The sequence below is a fragment of the Trichoderma camerunense genome (genome assembly GCF_050948025.1).
Source record: "Trichoderma camerunense strain CBS 138272 chromosome Unknown V8C40scaffold_2, whole genome shotgun sequence".
Taxonomy (NCBI): Eukaryota; Fungi; Ascomycota; class Sordariomycetes; order Hypocreales; family Hypocreaceae; genus Trichoderma; species Trichoderma camerunense.
The window spans coordinates 1,398,078-1,413,955 of NW_028145368.1; the positions used below are offsets into that span (position 1 = coordinate 1,398,078).

A 15,878-nucleotide genomic window follows, 5' to 3' on the forward strand; every position below is an offset into this window, starting at 1 on the left:
AGCACTGTATTACTCCCGTCTGTAAGCTGCAAGGCCTAAAGAGAACATGGAATTGAACATCAATACTGTAATCCGTAGAGTCGCAACCAGAACGCTGGAGTTATTGAACCCTTAATTCCTGCAGCGAGCGACAAGGAACCAGACATGGAATCCGGCCGCGGACACTTCGTGCACATCCGGGCAAGGCCTCGGACCCGCCAACGGTGTGCCAGGCCCCCTAAAGACGCCGAGCATGAGGTCTCCATGGTGCACGTTCAAGCAAGCAAGTACATGTACGGGTCCGGGTTCCAAATGCCTGCGAGCGCTGTATGGAGCAGGCTGTACTGTACTCGTACATGGACATGGACATTGCTGCTGCTTTGCGCCTCCACGCATCACCGAAAAAATTTCAATACAGCCTCTCATCCCCTTGTCTGGTCTGTACGAGTACATACTGTAGCCTGCGTGGGAGCTATGAATGCCTGTGCTGTGCTCGTTTACAGTTGTACGAGTAGTGCGTGCTAATACATGGAGCCTCATGCACGTCAATCCATGTGTACAGGTGCTAGTGATGTCCGGTGCAATCTCTGCACTAAAAACAGCATCTCACCTTGACAACCTCTAGTCCAGCTACGTAAAGAAACGGACCCGACACGCACAAACTCCGCCGACTCAGACTCAGCCCATCTTCAGTAACGCTTCAATCATGTCCGCACTCGTACTACTACCGTCGTGCTACTGTACGAGTACTGCCACAGACAGTTGACGTCCATACGATTGCTTTACTTAGCGCATCCAGGTTGGTTCGGTCGCACTTCCATTTTCCCCTTCATCGCCTCTCCGCCAAGTGGGTGCCTCTCCCGTCACCCTGTCTGCCTACGTTTCCTCTCATCTTCTCTACTGTACATACGAGCACACATGGCGACCCTGTCAAGACGAACTGTATGATTACATCAATATCTTCACCTCTACTGTGCCCCTAATGCACTGGATGGACCCTGTGGTACTGTACAAGTGCTCGTGCTGACACCGACGGCCTCTCTAGTGCTCTAGTGCTTCACTGCTCGCATTTGCCACTCATCCCGAGGGCTTGGATCCCTTAAAGCTTCTGCACCAACTGTCAATTCCAACAAGCTGCCAAGATGTCGAATCTACCCGCTAGTCCGTCCGCCCATGCTCCATATCTTTCCTTTTTCTCTCCCCAGAGCCCACGCTACAGTTAGGATCGGTCACAAAGATTGAAGCTTGCTGGGATAACCCGGTGTGCCAGGCTGCCGCGCCCTCTCTTCAATTCTTCACCTTGTGACGCTGGCTGGTAATAATACCAGGATTCTATCCCAGCAGACTGGCTCGGCGCCATTGCGAATCAGACCTTTGATTGGTCAGATTACGAGGTTGCCAGGATTTGGCTCGGCACCCGTTTCCCATCATGGATTACTCTCAACGAGCGCCTTGAATCATAGGCTTGCTCGTAATTCGTACGTATGATACTCCGTGCCTGGGTCAGTATCAACAGGCGCTCGAGCCAGCTACTAACCCCAATAGCAGACACGTCCCTTCTCACCCTCGATGGCATCGATGATCAAACAAATGCTACAAATCGGGGGGCAATGCCACGTTATTTTGCTTGTTGCCGAAGCGCGAGAAGCTCATCTCGCCCATGCCTAGACGGTACTAGAAGCCTGCGCTCAGATCGAGCTTGAGACGCAAAGCCCCTAGCAGCTAATGACGTTCAACGTAAAGAGCATGCAGTGCGGAGCATGGATGGCCACATGGACGGAAGCTTGCGCGGATTCGTTCCGCTGTCCATACTTACATGTAGGTTGCTTGCTGATTGGCACACTCACTGGTCCAAAGACAACTGAAACGTTTATACCGTAGCATGGATGTAGTAGGAAGGGCCGCCTCCATGTGTCTACAGTAATCACGGACGACTGAGCATTGCTTCTTTTTCATCCGCTGCGAGTCATCTCAGACGGTTGAGCATCGTTTCTCTTTCATCAACTACGAGCACAGCTCCCAGTCTTCCAGGCTTTCCCCAAGGAGATCCCTCTGGGCTATTCGAGTTGTCCGAAATTGGGCGACTCAATGTTCGCCTGTGGGAAAATCCACGAGGGTAAGGCACACACGCAGGGTTCAGATACGATTTACGAGGTAGGACTCTGCTGCATGACCGCAAGCGCATTGCATAACACGTGCTTTTAACCTGGCCCCATGGTTTTATCATCCTAGCCTTAGTTATCACGACCGCGTTTACTTTCCTGCCAAGCAGGCAATAACGTACTCCTTCATGTCGGATCCCTTTCCCGTGGACCGAGTGTTTGGGTTAAGGACACCGGCTTCTCCATGGGGGCGCCCATGCGATTGTCATAGCAGAGTGCCTCCAAAGACCAGGACAAGCACTCGTACGAGCAAGGTTGACTCTGCAACGTGAATGCTGCCCATTCAGCCAGCTACTATTTTTGCGCACTGTACAGACGAAATAACACCTGCCTCGTGTCATCTGTTTCGCGAAGACCGGTGTCTAAGCACGATGAAGCAGCTCTAGAGGTTTCCGATGGTAATTTCGATCCGGAAAAGAAAAGAGAGGAGAGGAGAAAAGGATACGCTTCAACTCCCCCCACGCCAGCTTTCGTTTCGGCATGGAGCCTGCACGAATCCTAGCATTGAAGATACAGACGCGTGCCTACCTACTTCTTTCGTGCAGTGCTCAAGGATCTGGTAATACGCCGTACTGGTGTTACATCAAGAACTGGCCATCACTCTCAGGAAATATTATACTACTGGACACCACTAATACTACTCCATGCCTCCTGTAAGCTTGTGCTCACCAAAACTTGCCTATTTTCTTTCTAGTTCTTATTTGAAAATGTTTATATTCATGCCGGCACTGCTGCTGACAGCACCGGGTCCATCATATGACAAGTGCCGGCGGAGATTTCCCTTCCTTTTCATCTCATTTTACTGCATCTTTTTTGTTTCTTTGGCTTTGTCCCCTGCGCTCCATCTCTCCAGGTGCCTGGGCGAGCCATCAGCAATCATTGCAACGCAGTATTACGCAGTCTCCAAATCCGGCAGTTTTAAATAAGACTGCGATCCATTCTGTTCAGAATAAGCTGCCCTGTTCTAGGGTATGCTGGCTTGTTGCCGTATCCTCGTTGCCTCCCTTACCAGGAGCTTCCCGCCACGGTCCGCGTTTCCGTGATCAGGGGATCTCAGGGCCGATATGTGGCGTCGCTTACAATCTATTTCACCCTGGACCAGCCAGCGGGGTTAAGAAAACTTCGATGCCGAAGGCCTGAATCCAGCATTGTGGTTGTGATTACAAACCGTGGTCTCGTGCAATTACTGTTGTGAGCGGCCCTCTGTATCAGTCTCTTACAGAATCAAGGACATCATGTACTTCCAGGGCATGCTTATAATCGCTGTACTTGTACGTGCCTAAACGGAGTCTCTGTAACATGCATAGAGCAGGTCGTGTTACACGCTTTTCTGGGTAAATGCAACCTCCTTCGTTGGTCCAACTTTTGCCAGACAGCTCGCTTCCAGCTGTGAGGTTCGTCGTCGTCCAACCACCAGAGCTGTCGAGCCGCTGCTTCTCCCGAGGCTTCGGTTCCGGATCAAAGCAGAAACTCCGTCGTCGAGTCAAACGGAAAAACACGACTCTAACCGCACTGAGATGGTCCGCTCTAAATTTTTCCATCCCTTGTCGGTCGAATTTATCCGCGAACCAGACTTGTTAACAATAGGGGCAATGCTTGCTCTCGTGAGCGAGTGGCACCCGGGAAGGGGTCGAAAGAGGAAATCTTCTCCATTGCCAGGGACGGGTAAGCTTGCATGCAAACAGCAATACCGGCAAACCCCTGGATAGACCCAGCTGCTCCATAATAGCAGATGGGGACGGCTCGCAGCCAACGTTACAAGCAATCCGCCTAGCGGAGACATATCTTTTATTCATCGCATGTTTCGGCCGAGCATCTCTAACAGCAAGCCACGATCTCTGGACACGCACTTGGGACGGACCGAGGATTTGTAAAGCAACAACCCAAGCTCAGCAGACATCATCGGGCACGGCTACTAAATTCTCTTGGCTCTTTTGGGGTCTTACCTGTTACATGTTGCTCTAATTGGCCGAAATGGAATCCGAAGTCATATTAAACAACTACTATTATCGGGCACTATCTGTCACTCAAGCGGCTTCAAAGAAACAAAAAGGCTAAAGTAGGATTCACGGGGATCGCTTCCGGATAATACCGTTGCAATAGCTATGGAAGAAGAACAAAAATCTTTCCGAAACATGAATACATTGGACACCGACGCTCAATCTGGCAACTAACTAGCATGTCCTCCTCCTCTCTCTCTTCTCTCCCCATGTCCAAAACGTGGCCGGCCGCTTTCCTTCGAACTCACTTGCAAAAGTCGCGCAGCATGCGCCCAGCCTTGCTAGCGCCCTCTGCATGCAAGTGAACGAGTTTGACTGATGCTTCCAGAAGAAGCCGTGGAGGAGGCATTTTAGGCATCTCTTCCGGGCTGGCGGCATTTGCCATCGTGGCCTCCCTTGCGTGGACGGAGAATTGATTGACACATGGCCAAGGCATTGATTGATGTTGCTGTTCATTGCAAGCATATGCTCCGTTCACCATCGGCGAAAAGAAACACACTCAGGCGCCTTAGTCAAACTCTTGTTACACCTGGCACGAGGACATCGACGCCGGGTGCTCCGCCACTTGCCGTCAGCAGGGCCTCTGGTCCGTGTGAGTGTCCGAGCGTGCGGATTTCATCTCCCGCCGGCGCTTCGTGAGATGCCGGTTGTCATTTGATCGTGGTACGAGCCCGCTGCAAGGTCGTTCCAGTTTATTCCGCAGAGGCAGAGAAGCAGAGCCCAATCGCGAGCGTTGATGGTATGAAATACCACACCTAGCACGACCGCTGATGGCATCGTACCGGCATCCAGTCAAATCAATCAACTCAGCTTATGACAGCTGTCAGATCGCACTAGCCGCAAGCGAGGGATCATCGCCTCATGCATCTTCCCAATCCTCCCTGGGCGACACCGCGCTGCTGGCTCGGCGCGTTCTCGCGCCCAAGTCTGCTGCCGGTGCACACGCATCAAACACCTTGATCTTATCCTTATAATATGGACTCGGGGGCAACCAATCTCAGGTCCTAGCATGTGAACAGGATCTTGCTGTGCCCTTGGTAGCACCAGTAATTATTGTCATCTTGGCGGCTTTGCTAAGCTTCGTACTGCGTGGAGCGTAGCTGAGGTCTGAAACTCGCTTGTGGACGGCCTCTTTTTTCACATGCTGATCGTGGATATCTTCTGAATACCGGCAACGGACGATGGCTCCGGAATTCGATGGCCGAATTCCGTCGTAACGACCAATACGTTATGCTGCCATGTGGCGTACTCCGTACAAGTCCTCTGCATGCCTGGTTCATGGAATTGTTAGCATGTAATCATCAGGGGTGAGAATACCAACAGGAGACTGAAACTACCTACCCTGTAAATGTAGATATCATTGATGAAGAATATGTTTGCTTGCGGCCAAGCTCAGATGTTGACCTTGCCACCCAGAACACCGCATTTTTTGGCCACCAGGCAGTGGTTCATCGCCATGACGAGAGTCTTTTGCTGGTTCCCACGCACATTATCCATCGAGATCCAGTTAGGATAAGACTCGCTTGTCGCCGCAGGCCAGAGATCAACAAACAATGACCGCCACGCAGGACTTGCCAGTTTCAAGATGGTGTCCTTTATAAATTGGGTGCCTTTCATTGTCAAGACCCATTCGGTAATGATGATGGGACTTTGCGGAACAGGCCGTTTTGCGTGAAACTCGGCAATCTGGTCCTTAGCCAGATCATGGACGTTGTTGGTATCGCTCCAGGGGTGGTTGAGCGGGAGGATTCTTCCCGTGATGAAGCCCTCGCGTTTACCGGGGAATACGTCGATATCCTTCTCCCTCCAGGCGTCGTCAAAGTTGATGAGGACGGCAGACGTTTTGTTGCCGATGAACCAGCCCAGGGGCATTGGGCTGAGGTCTTGGATGGCGTCGGGGATGTTGACGCGGTTCTCTACCGCCAAGAACTGGTTGTATAGCGCTACACGGTCTGTTTGGTTGTCACTCAGTTCGCGATATTTTTCATCTTGGTTCCAGGCATCATGGCTGTGTACATCCCAGATGATGAGCTCGCCGGGGTACTTCCGGTTGAACTCGTTGACAGTTTGGATCATGTCACTCAAAAGGGCCCCCTCAGAGCCCTGGAACATTATGCCACCTAACGGGTCAGGGGTTCTCACGCCATGAACTTCGCAAAACTCGTCGCCAATCTTAAGGGGTCGGAAGTCGAGAACGCGGATGCCACCATTGCCGAGCTGTTCGTGAAGGTTGACGCTCTGCGTCACGGTGTTTGGCGACGACGCAAGGCCAATACTCCTGTGGGATCTCCACAGGCCGGAGTGGTGTGACCTCCCGAGAACAATCTCCCGCAGAGGCTTGTCTTTTAGTTCGGGAAGCATAGTTTGCATCCAGTCGATGGGCGGATCGTTGGTGATGAAATGGCCCTCTTGGCCGGCAATGATGAAGCCCGACGCGGTGCCGGGGAACGTTGTGATATCAAACTCGTGAATGCTTCCCTTGGCATTGTTCATGGAAGACAGGGAGTGAAGGAACTCTACTGTGAGGGTGTTGTGCCGATTATTGAACTTGACCATGAATGACATGGGCTCTGAAGTTCCGACGATATCGTATACTACTTCAGCCGCAGAGTCTGCCCAGTTGTGGTGATATTTCGATGGCTGAATCAGGACAGGAGCCATATCGCCTGGATCGATGTGTTCGGGGAAGTCTTCCTCCCAGTCTGGCATTTGGTATTGGTGGATGTAGCCCCTTTGCCATTTATAGGGTGTGGCATTAATGAGGGTTATATGGGGAGTTGGCAGGTCCTTCCATTGTCTCTTCTTGATGTTATCTCCCACGGAGATGTTGTGTGTGCCATCTTCTTGTTCCTCGAAGATACCTGTTGGGGGATGAGAAGAGTTTAAAGCCTTATTGCCGGGAATCGGGAGACCTGAGGCCAGAGAGGCGAGGCCTAGGACGAAGAAGATGAGTTGCCAGCGGAAGCAAGGCATTGCTATTGGATATAAGTGGAGCTGAGGAGAAAAATAGAAGCTAAAAGAATAGTGAGAAAAGGAATCAGGTATAGTAGCAGAGAGTGATTGGGCAGATTGGTAGCAATGAGAAGTTGCTAAACGTTCTTTATTATATTGGCGTGTTTGTGGTGTAGCTCGTGATTTGCTTGGAGGTGAGATGGATGAGCGAAAGGAGATGGAGATGGAAATGGAGACACGTTGATGGATAAACGGCGGGTGGCTGCGTTGCTATTTACCTCTTCTGTTGTTGTTTACAGCTGTTATCTTTGTTGTCGGACTATTTCAACGAAAACTGTAAATGATGGCTTGTTTAGGTAGATAGGAAGATAGTTATGGCGCTGGATAGAGTTGAGGAGGCTTCGAATATTGTTGCTCTGTGTACATGTATTGATGCTCCACCACACACCAAATATACAACTGAAGTTTGATAAGGCACTACATGTACTTAATATACCTAGGCGGTAGGTATATGTGCCGAACAAGCCACGAGTATATGTGATGAGTGAGTATACGTGAGTATATGTGGACATTGTATCGATCGCGAGGCTTCATGCTCAACTGTATTCGCATTATATGAACTCTATCTAGGTATTTATATGGAAGTATACAGTGTATGTCTTCAAATGACAATGTATAGGGCAAGTGGTCGCCCATTATTTGTACCTTTGATGCTGTTATACGGAGTGACAAGCTCTACTGGAGTTATAAACACGGTATTTGCATTGACGATCTGCTGTTGATATGATGGCAATGATGGCTAATGCCTCTGCTGGATTGGCATCCTCATGTCCAGATCCGAGTGCAATTTTCCTTGTATACCAACGTTGAACATCCCCGACTCTACTCATAAGACTGAAAGACATGGTGCGGCTTGATTAAGGCTCCAAGTCCAACTTGATCTCACAACAATTTGATAGCAAAGAAGCCCTTGCCCATGAAAGCCAGATTCCAAGGGATTTATTATGATAGACGTGGATAAATCATATAATTCTAGAATCAAGGATGCAATTAATTGAAATGTGTTAAACGAGAAAGAATTATGGGGTAGGTTGAGCTCAGCGTCTATCCGCAAATAATAGTCAGGACCAGGCATATATTATCAATGGCTGACGCGAGCAAAGTGAAATCGAAGAGGCGGTCACTGGGGCCTGTGTTTACAAGGTTGTAGTATGAGTTTGACTGTATCTGCTATTCTGGGATTGAATGAAACTGTTTGATTGATGAGGAATTGTTTTAAACATGTACCTTGCACATTCACCGATCAATGGTTCATGCATGCGCAGTATGGACCTTGAATACGGAGTAGCCTGGAATCAAATCACCACATGAGGCAAAAGGGCCCCTGTATTGAACAGACGCTGACAGGACCCTGGAGGCGCCTAAACTTGGGCTGCTGGCCAATGGAGATGCCGTGGCGGGGGCGCTGAAGGACGATTCCAAACAGCGTGCGGGTGCCATTGGGCCATGAGCGGGGTTGGAGCTTGGCGCCATGGTTGCAGCGCGTAATAATTGCTGTAGATTGTGCTGTTAATTTGATGTTGATTGCTGTGATGTGACCTGAACGAATTGAGGCCTCGTCAGCCTGCTGTGTGTCCTTATAACTTGCATTGCATCCATTGATGGCACTTCCGCATCTTCCAGGCTCGAATTTAAATCCATTCCCATTCAAGTGCGGCAAACACACGTGCGAATACGCCTCACCCGAGCGAATATCTGCTAGATTCATCCTCTGCCTGACGTGGCTTGTGGCCTGTCAAATCCCATTTGAGCTCCATTGTATAATAGCTCGGAAGCGGGGCTTCTTGGCCGTCTTACATCGAGCTCGACTCGACCCTCAAACTGCGCCTTGCCAAGCCAACTTTTCTTCTCTCCTCTTGTTTCTTGGCTCTCACCATCAATTTCTCTCTTCATCCTACGCCTATTAAGCCAGCAACCACTCTATAGACCGTCACAGTCATCGCCATGTCTGGCCAGCAGCAGCACTTCTACCCGCGTATGTCACCACCTCCAGCTTCACCCCGCCATCTCCAAATACTGACTCGCGACATCGCAGCTCCTCCTGGCGCAGGCGCTGGACAAGGTCCGTTCGAGAAGCCAATGCGACAAACGACACGCTCCCAATGCTAACATGAACAACAAACAGCGCCGCCGCCGCAGCAACAGCAGCAATACGCTCCTCCTCCCCAGCAGTATCAATCACCGCCCCAGCAGCATCAATATGCGCCGCCTCCGACTTCACCTCCCGCGAACCAGACACAGTTCTACCCTCCTCCTCAGGGAACGCCGGGACAAGCACCTAGCTACGCTCCTCCGCCCCAGCATACGCCGTCTCCTCAGATCCAACAGCCCTCGCCGGGCCATTACCCTCCTCCTCCCGGGAGCCAGCCTCCTCAGCACCAGCATTCGCAATCGCAGCAGCTGAACTTGGCCGTGCGTCCAGCAGCGACCCCTGACTCTGGCCACTACCAACAACAGGTACATTCACCGCCACCGCCGCAGCAAATACAGCAGCAGCAGCAACAACAACAGTATCAGCAACAAGCACCTCCTCAGTTTTCACCTCCTCCGTTCCCTCAGCAGCAGCAGAATGCTCCGTACCCCCAGGAGAAGCCGCCCGTCCAGACGGCACCACCCCAAGCCGGTGGAGCTCCGCCGCCGACCAACTTTGTTGGGGCTGTCGCGACGACCGATGATGTTGGCACCTTTAATGGAGGAAGCTATCGCATCAGCCATCGGGATACTAATACGATTTTGACTATCCAGTTGGCCATGGGCGCCCCATTGCATGCAAAGCCAGGTATGTTGGATGAGCGGCAAGAAATGGCTACGGTGTCGTGATTTGACCGAATCTAATCGCATGATAGGTGCCATGGTCGCCATGTCTCCCACAATCACCCTCAAGGGTAATATCAAGTTCAGCGTCAAGAAGATCATTGCAGGCGGAGAGCTCGCCAGCTCTACTTACACAGGGCCGGGAGAGCTCATTCTCGCGCCCGCCTCTTTGGGAGACATTACGAGCATAAGATTGAGCGGCAAAGAGCAGTGGTCGGTGGGACACGACGCCTATTTGGCCTCTACTCAGGCTGTCGTCAAAGACTACAAGCGACAAGGTCTGGGCAAGGCCATCTTCAGTGGCGAGGGTCTGTTTGTCTACAAGATATCTGGAACTGGTCTGCTCTGGGTTTCGAGTTTCGGCGCTATCATTAGGAAAGATGTAAGTCTGAAGTATAGGTTCCCCTGTCCCGACCAGAGATACTAACCCAACGTAATAGCTTCAACAAGGCGAAAAGTACATTGTAGATAACGGTCATCTTGTGGCGTGGAATACCAGCTACGTCCTGGAACGTGTAGCTTCTGGCGGCATTATCTCTGGCCTTTCCTCCGGAGAAGGCCTTGTTTGCAAGTTTACTGGTCCTGGCACCGTCTTCCTGCAAACCAGAAACCCAAGAGAGTTTGCCGCCTTTATCGGCGGCATCGCTCCCCAGAATGCCTAAGGGCAAAGAAGAAATGATGGCTAGAATAGGGGACGACTAGAGAGGTGTTCTCACCTTATGGCAACGCTGTACACGAAAGTCCGACGAGAATGTTTTGTTTTTGGAAAATATGGCCGGCCCCATTTTGTATTATCTCTATTTGGACATTTATGCACTTCTTGGAGTTTGAGTTCAGCGATGGAGGGCCTCTTAGTTTGATTACCATTACATCACATGTCTACCTATGTAACACTTACGCTTGATAGTTGTTTTCTCACGATGACCCAAGTTTTGACCTGTTTGGATGAATCCGTTTTTTGTTTTCTCCTTCTTGGAACCTTTTCCCCTCCCCCTTAATGATGGAGTGAAGCTGTTATCTTGTTGACGGAGGAAGCAAAAAAGCCGTAACGGATCACTTGTGAGTCGCGATCTTGTCAGATGCACCTGCGTCAGGATCGAATGCCACGCCAAAAGGGAAGAACCAGCATAGCGACCTTCATAGATGGTGCTTTTCAAGGCAGGCATTGATGGGAGAGTTGACAGCATGGTTGCTGAGACGAAGATTCCAGAGGCTGACCTGGCGTGAATCTTAAATCTTAAATCTCGCTCGTCATTTCAACCTTATGCGAAGCCATCGTTGCATCCTACGCACTCAACCATCCGCCTCTTTTTGGACTTTTCGTATCCCAGCCAACAGGTGCGGGTTGTTTGCTTTGCCAGCCTTTGTTTGGTACTTGAGCGTGTCTTTTACTTTTGTTTAAGAGTAAGCGAACTTTATCGCGGAATATTCCAGGCGCGGATATATACCAGCCGTCTGCCAGCTGGAAGCCATTGCAGCAGTCCAGCTCAACACACACTCTCGACCTCAATATTTCTGCTCTCCTCCGACATCCTTGTCGTTACCTGCTCGTGCTTAGAAAATTCTTGAGGCAGCGCTTGGTCTTTTCTTGAAGCGGAACTTGTCGTGAAATTGGGTTGTTTTGAAGTTATCGAAGTTGGAGAACTTGCTCGTGCGAAAAGAAAACAGGCCAAGCAGGCCAAGGAAGGAGTTCATCAAAGCTACTCTCCGAGAATCGACGTCCAAAAGCTCTCGCTTCTGGGACAAACAGTCAGGCATATCTGCCATATTCATCGATACCAACTTGATCGCCCGAATCCATCTGAATTAGCAAACGGTAAGTACCGAGATGCAACACACGATTCTGGTGGAATGAAGCAAGAGCTGACCTGGCTTTTGAAGACTGAGAATGGCTATGCTAGGCGCTGCCAGCCGATGTAAACGGCCATCCCCTCCTACCATGGCCAAAGAGACGGGTTCGAAGAGCGAATCACGTACCAAGGCCTTGGGCCATCCCTATGACTATCAACGACTGAAGAAAAGCAATTCTCATCAAGCGTTGGATAATCCCGATTGGCGAACTCGCCCTTCCGGTAGTGGCAGCTCACCAACGTTGGATGAGGAGCAAGCTTGGAGGAATCTGATAGGTTCTGGGAAACAATGGATTGGAATGGACGCATTCCCGACCACTCCATCTGCTGAGGAGAGGAAACACGAGGTCCATCTTCAGAAGGCAAACAACGTGTCACAAGATCGCGTGGCGGCAAGCAACGACATGAGATACCATCGACGGAATGTTTTTGCACTGTCTTCCGAATTGGAGCCAAGGATCATGCAGACCATGGAGGAAGAGCAGCCTGTTCCATATGGAATTCTGAAGCAAGTGTGCCTGTCATCTTCGAAAGAACATCCCCTGAGCCTCTTGGAAGTTGCACCATTGGGAAGCATCCCTAGCTTTTTGTCTCCGTCTGTTGTGGACATTCGGTCTCTGAAGGGAAATTTGATGCAAAAGAAGCCAGGCAATGGCCAGGACGAGCAACTCACCGCAGCGCTCAAAGCTGCCGAGGCCACGCCTCACAAAGTTCGAATGCACATGAGCCAGCGAAGTCGTCAAAGTGAGACGAAAACGAAGCATGCCGTAGCGGACGAATTGCGAGCACGAAAGAGTGTTTTCGAACTACCAGACGTTGTCACTACGCAAAGGAACAGAGCTAAGGATTGCTCTGACGCGAATCGATTGTCCCCCAGCCAGACAGCACGTTTGGTGAATGAGGAGAGGCCTACGGAGGTGTTTGAGACTCAAAAAGACCAGGCTTTTCAAAGATTTTTAAAGAAACTAGCACAGAGGAACAAAGATTTGCCAAGTGAAAAACTACAGGGACGAGACAGGGTGGACAGCGGCTACGAGGATGGCTCAAAGGAAGAGCAGAGCGGAGGCTCAACAGAAACCTGCGTCTTGAGATACCGGACACATGGGGGCAATAAACGACAGCAACTATCTTCGGAGATTTTCGCAAGTCACCGGACACGAGGAGCTGAGATTTCCCACAAAGAGGACTCAAGCCTCCCAGCAGAGCAATCTACTAGATTCAAGAGCCTGAACCCCAAAGCGCGAGAGTTCCTCTCATTCGTCTCCAACCGAAGCTCCAATTCGGAAGACGACAATATGGGGCCCCTTCACGCCTTTGCCCCGGAGCCTTTTGCCAGCAAGAGCGATCATGTCAATGCCATGTACCTGGCAGGACTTGGTCTGCCGAGTGTTTCTTCGCTTCAGCAGCAACCACCGCCGCCGGCCTATGGGCTTGTGCCGCTTGCAACTGCTCCTGATACAGCCGCTGACTCTCTGACGCTCAATAACTTGATGTCGGGAAGATTGATCCCTGTACAGATGGGAACGGATCAGCTTGGAGGCCAATTCCAGACGTCTCCTTTGCCAATGCCAACAGTGCCGCCACTACCTTCGCTCCTACCAGCACTATTTCGGCCGGAGACGGTACTGCCGTCCGTGCCTATGATGGGCAATAGTATGCCGGGCATCCCGACGATACCCTCCATGTTGAATACGACATTTCCCTTGGCATCTAGCTCCAACCCTTGCTTCAATATGCCATCAAGCCAAATGCCGCTCATGACGGGTACTCGCTGCCCACCGCAACCGGTGCCAAAACCTCGATGCCCAGATCCAGGAGATCAACAGGCATACGAGGCATGGATCGAGTGGCGCAAGGCAAACGAGCCAGGCTATGCGTTGGAGTGTCGTCTGAGACAACAGCGACGAGCCCAGCGGAGCATGACGGACAAGGTACCACTCAAGACCCAGTCAGCCAAGAAGGACGACGCCTCCGTCTCGGCATGAGGCGTACAAGATTATGTATAGGACGACAGGGCGATCGGTGATGATGTCTCCTAGCACGGACCTTGGTCAGATGCTCCTGGTGTCGTATAATGCAGCGATGTCGAGTGGCGGTGATGTGGTGAAAGGTCTACGCCCCCCCTATTCCACTTTTTTTTCTTTCTTTACAACCAAGGTTTACTCGTTTGTTTTTCTTTTTTCGTTCTCCTTCTGCGGCATTATGCAGATCTTCGGAGTCAGCCGCAGTATGTGGATAAAGTTGTTTTGCAGAATGTCTTTCGATTACTTCCTGCGGGCTGTCAGTCCCCAGGGTTGCCCCTGATGGAGTGGCTGGTCGGCGGTGGTGGATTTAGCGGAGGGGGCTGATGATGATTGGTATGATTACGGAAACTAATTGCGCTGGAAATGCATTGATAACTACGTTACTACGACTGGAAGAGTGCTTGTGGAGACGAGTTGGAGTCGTTTGTGTTACAGTATCTGGTACAAGATGATGAGAATTAGCTAGTCTTTGTGGTATATCATATGCATGGTTATCTGTTACTCTTGGCCGCTTCCCCTGTATACAGCGAAGATGATGTCAAGCATAGGTAGAAACTGTCCGAAACATGCTCCGAGTATTTGGAATTGTTGGCCAAGTGAGACTATCGAGTGAGACTCTGTGACTAAGGAGGAGGAGTAGGACTTAGGAGGAGGAAGAATAGGAGGAAGAGGAGTCTGGCAGGATTACGCATATTGTCTCTGGTGACGATGGCGATGAAACGTTTGCTGCATATACGAATGTAGGGAGGATCAAGACATGGATATAAATAAAATAAACTGAAATTCACTGTGAAGGAAATAGAAAAGAAAAGAAAAGAAGAGGATACCTAAGTAGAGCCAAGCAGCGTAGTGACGTGACAGGGGGAAGAGACAAAATGCATGTCTCAGACATGGACATGAGCAACACGAAGAGGCGCTTACTTTTTTTTCTCCTCTTCCTCTATTGACTATTGACTCACTATTTTCTTTTTTCTTCTCCTTTCTTTGACCGTGTATGTATACTATGCACCTTAGTGACTTGTTTTGATATTGGACTAGTTTAGTTTCATGCTGTGTAACAGCGAGGCGTATTTTTATGCTTGGGGATCTTAATGGTTGGCTACTAATGTTTTTATGTATGTGTATGTGCATGTATGCACCTATGTGTTTATGCGTGTATCTACCTATGAGCGTGTCTATCGTGTTTGTGTGTTTGTCCGTCATTGTACTTGTGTATACCTTACATACATCTCTTGGCGGGCATATCGTTGAGGATTCATTTATTTTGTCAGTTGGTTGCACAAATTGATTATCGGTGCATACAACTGCTCGGTGAACAAATCTAGATATTTCTTTCTTTTTTCTTCTTTTGAATTCTGTTGCATTTGGTTTTCTTGTTGGGGAGGATGATGATTACGCTTGTGAAAAAGGGGGGACGGGATGAAGTAGTATTGTTGCCTTTTTCCGTTGCCTTTTTCTTCTGCTTCTGTTTGCCTCGTGTACGTACTTTTGCTCTGCTTATTTCTTTTCGCACAAGTATTATTTGTATTTATCTGTACACCGATTATTTGTGCCCTATTTTTTTTCTTCCTTTCCACTGGACATGGGGGTGTGGATGTAAGAGATCACATCGCGAATGAAATTGCAACTGCAAATCATCACAACGAATAACATCACTCACACTGCTTGCTAGCAAAAAACACGGCACGGTGCTTATACGAACTCGCCTACGTGCAAAAATTTAGCCTCCTGTCAATTTAGCTTGCTTCGTCCAAAGCCCGCAAAATGCGGCTCTTTTCTATCGACCAATGCGCGCTTCTCTCCCCCTCCCCTCTCGCAGAGCCGCATCGCATCAACGAACAGGAGAACGAACAACAAGCCGCCTTTTTTATCTGCATGTAGCTTCGCTTCGTTTGCCTTTTTATTCGTCCCCCTTTTTTCTTATACATGCGATAATGTAATGCTAGAACATGGCCATTGATTAGGGCGTATTTCTTTTTGTTTACGGATATACAAACACGGGGGGGGGGGGCGGCCCGGGGGGGGGGGGGGGCGGGA

At 50.1% G+C, this 15,878-nt stretch overlaps 3 protein-coding genes across 3 annotated transcripts; 2 read left to right on the plus strand and 1 right to left on the minus strand.

Annotated features, from left to right (window-relative positions):
- Positions 1 to 5,342: 5,342 nt before the first annotated feature.
- Positions 5,343 to 7,254, minus strand: V8C40DRAFT_96847 (PLC-like phosphodiesterase). The gene has a single exon (XM_083223676.1). It carries the CDS (start codon positions 7,112 to 7,114, stop codon positions 5,534 to 5,536), a length of 1,581 nt encoding a protein of 526 aa, XP_083077869.1. The 5' UTR covers positions 7,115 to 7,254; the 3' UTR covers positions 5,343 to 5,533.
- Positions 7,255 to 8,687: 1,433 nt separating this feature from the next.
- V8C40DRAFT_232988 (tryptophan RNA-binding attenuator protein-like domain-containing protein) lies at positions 8,688 to 10,922 on the plus strand. The gene is made up of 5 exons (XM_083213256.1): positions 8,688 to 9,128; positions 9,189 to 9,215; positions 9,279 to 9,932; positions 10,000 to 10,349; positions 10,408 to 10,922. Exons 1-5 carry the CDS (start codon positions 9,098 to 9,100, stop codon positions 10,627 to 10,629), a joined length of 1,284 nt encoding a protein of 427 aa, XP_083077870.1. The 5' UTR covers positions 8,688 to 9,097; the 3' UTR covers positions 10,630 to 10,922.
- A 984-nt stretch (positions 10,923 to 11,906) lies between these two features.
- V8C40DRAFT_282507 (uncharacterized protein) lies at positions 11,907 to 14,121 on the plus strand (the record flags this gene model as incomplete). Its single annotated transcript, XM_083221794.1, has 2 exons — positions 11,907 to 13,790; positions 14,026 to 14,121. 2 exons carry the CDS (start codon positions 11,907 to 11,909, stop codon positions 14,119 to 14,121), a joined length of 1,980 nt encoding a protein of 659 aa, XP_083077871.1.
- Between the last annotated feature and the right edge of the window lie 1,757 nt (positions 14,122 to 15,878).

Bases quoted from the DNA above. Each gene is read 5' to 3' on its own strand.
- V8C40DRAFT_96847 (XM_083223676.1), bottom strand. From the start codon at position 7,114: ATGCCTTGCTTCCGCTGGCAACTCATCTTCTTCGTCCTAGGCCTCGCC.
- V8C40DRAFT_232988 (XM_083213256.1), top strand. From the start codon at position 9,098: ATGTCTGGCCAGCAGCAGCACTTCTACCCGC. The intron at 9,216-9,278 runs GTCCGTTCGAGA...AACAACAAACAG, and splicing joins TGGCGCAGGCGCTGGACAAG to CGCCGCCGCCGCAGCAACAG. The intron at 9,933-9,999 runs GTATGTTGGATG...ATCGCATGATAG, and splicing joins CCCATTGCATGCAAAGCCAG to GTGCCATGGTCGCCATGTCT.